Here is a 3,960-nt window from a genome sequence, read left to right as displayed (position 1 = left end):
TGTTAAACAAAAAAAAACAAAAAAAAACTGAACGATTAAATGCAATCAAACAAGTTACCAAGAAGTCTGACCAGCCAATCCAATTGGTAGCTTCTTACGACAAGTATAGGTTGCTTTGGACGTGTATTCTTACCTAAAATCCCCACGATTCAAATGCCAAATTGAATATAACATAACAACAGTGAGTGAGGTGCCCTGATATTGCATCTGACAGTGACAGTTAGAAACTTACATTTACATATACATATACTTGCAATACTGTCATTCTTTATATGTAATTGGAGTTATTGTGTAGTGCATATGTTAACGACACTGAAACCAATTCAACCTCACAATATATGATGGCCTGAAATCAGTCCCACCAAGACACAATTACAATATACACAATCAGAAGTAATGAATTCACTGGAATTTCTTTCATGTAAGATGTGATTGGCATTGCATTTTCGTTTCCAAATACATTGTCCTTTGAAAGTGAAATTTCTTTTGATGTATTTATATCTAGTGTGAGAGTATATATGGTTTTAGGCCACTTTTAGCACCATTCCAGCAAAATCACGACGGACACTCGAAATTGGCTTCACACATTGTACCCATGATTTATGACTAGTTTGACCTTATATACCCAAAATAACGAGTAAATAGAACTGAAGGCAAAAGTTCGAAGTATTTGAACCTCATAAAAACCAAATGAGCTGCATTGCCTCAACATTCATCCTAATTTTCATGGTTGCCTGCGGGACTAACCAATATCCCCGCTCTCACCCACGTCAGGTGACCTCACCTTGGGGCCATAGTAGCTGATGGTAACTGAGCTTTAATATTGTCTCACTTTTAAACAGATTACTTGAACGAAAGGTTTGGGCATTTCTTAGGTAAGAGCTGCGTTTTTCTCTGTATTTTCCCCATCCATGTGTGTTACTCTTGAAGTGTCTACAATTTCCCGTAATCGCTACAACATTTACACAAATGGAGATCGATATTTTCAAAGCTTTATTTTCAACTGGGCATTCGTCAGGCATGTGGTTTATACCTGAAGCAGAATAGTTTTATGTTATCTTATTGTTAACTGTAACAATATAATTTCACCTGGTTCTTTAGTTCAATAAAATATAATAATTGCAAAAATCCAAAATATTTGGTATTGTTTCAAATTTATTTATGTATTCAATAAAGAATCTAAGCTTCTTCAGCGTCCCCTTCTTCCTCGTCAAACTCTCCCTCTTCCTCGGCGGTGGCGTCCTGGTACTGCTGGTATTCGGACACCAAGTCGTTCATATTGGATTCGGCCTCAGTGAACTCCATCTCATCCATACCCTCGCCAGTGTACCAGTGAAGGAAAGCCTTGCGACGGAACATGGCTGTGAATTGCTCGGAGATACGTTTGAAGATCTCCTGAATGGCTGTGCTGTTACCAATGAAGGTAGACGACATCTTGAGACCACGTGGTGGGATGTCACAGACAGCGGTTTTAACGTTGTTGGGGATCCATTCGACAAAGTAGCTGCTATTTTTGTTTTGGACGTTGAGCATCTGTTCATCAACCTCCTTCATGGACATGCGACCTCGGAACATTGCAGCTACGGTCAGGTAGCGGCCATGACGGGGATCACAGGCAGCCATCATGTTCTTGGCATCGAACATCTGCTGAGTGAGTTCGGGCACAGTCAGGGCACGGTACTGCTGGCTTCCTCTGGATGTGAGTGGAGCGAATCCGGGCATGAAGAAGTGGAGACGAGGGAAGGGTACCATGTTGACAGCCAATTTACGGAGATCAGCGTTCAACTGTCCGGGGAATCGAAGACATGTTGTTACTCCGGACATGGTGGCGGACACCAGATGGTTGAGGTCACCGTAGGTGGGTGTGGTCAGCTTCAGAGTCCTGAAGCAGATGTCGTAGAGAGCCTCGTTGTCAATACAGTAGGACTCGTCAGTGTTCTCAACCAGCTGATGTACAGACAATGTGGCGTTGTATGGCTCAACAACTGTGTCCGATACCTGAAACGAAGCAAAGTTACATTATCATCTGATGTAATCGGAACCTTTGGAACTGTTCAGTTGAGCTTTAGTCCATTTGCACCTGTCTGAAAGCTAGTGATGATTAATTGTATACTGTTTCCTTTACAAGCTTTCGAGTAAACTTTTCAAACTATCAATACGATTAAAACAGCATTAGACTGAATAGTTACGACCTGACGTCAAGAAACTCTGCTATGGTATCGAGAAAAAGCAAGGGTCATAATTTCAGTGCGTATGTTGGATGCGCTGATTGATCGTAAATCTGCTCAGCAAATTGTGGCGTCTTAGGAGACTTAGGTCACATGTTCAGCCTACTAACTGGGCGACGGGATAAATATCAGAATCTAGCCACTGAAATATTTTCTACGTACCTTTGGTGATGGCACAACGGAGAAGGTGTTCATGATCCTGTCGGGGTACTCCTCCCTGATCTTGCTGATGAGGAGGGTGCCCATGCCAGACCCGGTGCCACCACCCAGGGAGTGGGTCAGCTGGAAGCCCTGCAGACAATCACAGCTCTCCGCCTCCTTTCGGACAACATCCAACACGGAGTCTACCAGCTCGGCGCCCTCTGTATAGTGACCCTTGGCCCAGTTGTTGCCAGCACCACTCTGACCGAAGACAAAGTTGTCTGGACGGAAGATTTGACCGAAGGGACCGGATCGAACGGAGTCCATGGTTCCGGGCTCCAGATCCACGAGCACAGCACGGGGGACATACTTGCCTCCTGGAAAGGAAGAATCAATGCATGAGCACTTCTTTGTGTTATTAAATGAACCTAATTTACAGTGATGAGGAACACATTGTCATTCATAGATAAGTATGATGTCTGCATACCATTGTACGTTTTTGCTCTTTGGGTCTTACTCAGAACTGCTTGTTGTAAATGTTATTCCTCTTATTCCATAGTGATATCGTCATGGCATTCTGGTTGTAATCCAGCGCAAATGTGATCAAGAATGACCATTCAATGCATTAGATTGTTTGCAATAAAATGAGACTTGTGTAGATTGATGTAATGCATATTTACACTTTTCAATAAAATATTTGTCTTTGAAAATTCAACTTCGTTATCATTATACATACCTGTAGCCTCATTGTAGTAGACGTTGATTCTCTCCAGTTGTAAGTCGGAGTCACCGTGGTAGGTACCGGTGGGGTCAATGCCGTGCTCATCGGAGATCACCTCCCAAAACTAAGACAATTTAAATTACTTTAATGTTTCACAAGGCAAGTTACACGTTTTGGTGACAGAATAGAACAAATATTATTGGTTATTACACTTGTTATACGTATCACTCCCTTTTCAAAGCTTTCACGTTTTGCGAGGTACAAAGAAACAAGTTTATATTTCCAACAAACCAGTAATGTATGAAAACACTGCTTACTAGAAAGTTCAATAAAATGATTGATTCCTCTGGATATGTCATGTACAGAATACAGACATCTAAACCTTGCCACAATACGTCGTTGGTACTGTATCTTTGTAGCTTTCTGAGAACGTAAATGTACGCTAACTGTGCTTCATATTAAATTCAACTAAATGTATAATTCCTCCAGATATTATATGTATCCGTGTTTTAAATCATGAATATAACATGATTTGAATGCGGATTTACCTTAGCACCGATCTGGTTGCCGCACTGGCCAGCTTGCATGTGGACGATCTCACGCATGTTGAATGTTGGAGGAAGGAAGGAAAGAGAAGTCCTTGTTACTGTAGAAGACTTGATGTGTTGCTAACCAGAACGAAATAGAGGCTGTTTTATACGACCACTCGCGTTGTATCCTTGTTTCTGATTGGCTGGTGGTTGCCCAGGCGTGTGTAACTAACAACATAGTAAATCGTAATCCTTCTGGGTCGCCATTGGATAATAACCTTATGTATCTTTCCTTCAATCATCACTTATTGTCATTGTCAAGACAATGTTGCCAATTAAA

General features: G+C 41.7%; 1 protein-coding gene across 1 annotated transcript; it reads right to left on the bottom strand.

Annotated features, from left to right (window-relative positions):
* Positions 1-1,179: 1,179 nt before the first annotated feature.
* Positions 1,180-3,695, bottom strand: LOC139458916 (tubulin beta chain-like). The gene is made up of 4 exons (XM_071240352.1): positions 3,639-3,695; positions 3,106-3,214; positions 2,391-2,746; positions 1,180-1,998 (listed from the first exon to the last, which is right to left on the bottom strand). The coding sequence occupies exons 1-4, from the start codon at positions 3,693-3,695 to the stop codon at positions 1,180-1,182; spliced, it is 1,341 nt and encodes a 446-aa protein (XP_071096453.1).
* Between the last annotated feature and the right edge of the window lie 265 nt (positions 3,696-3,960).

The sequence above is a fragment of the Haliotis cracherodii genome, unplaced genomic scaffold (assembly GCF_022045235.1).
Source record: "Haliotis cracherodii isolate W230 unplaced genomic scaffold, xgHalCrac1.p SCAF_13, whole genome shotgun sequence".
NCBI classification, from domain to species: Eukaryota; Metazoa; Mollusca; class Gastropoda; order Lepetellida; family Haliotidae; genus Haliotis; species Haliotis cracherodii.
This window is presented reverse-complemented; position numbering and strand designations above follow the sequence as displayed.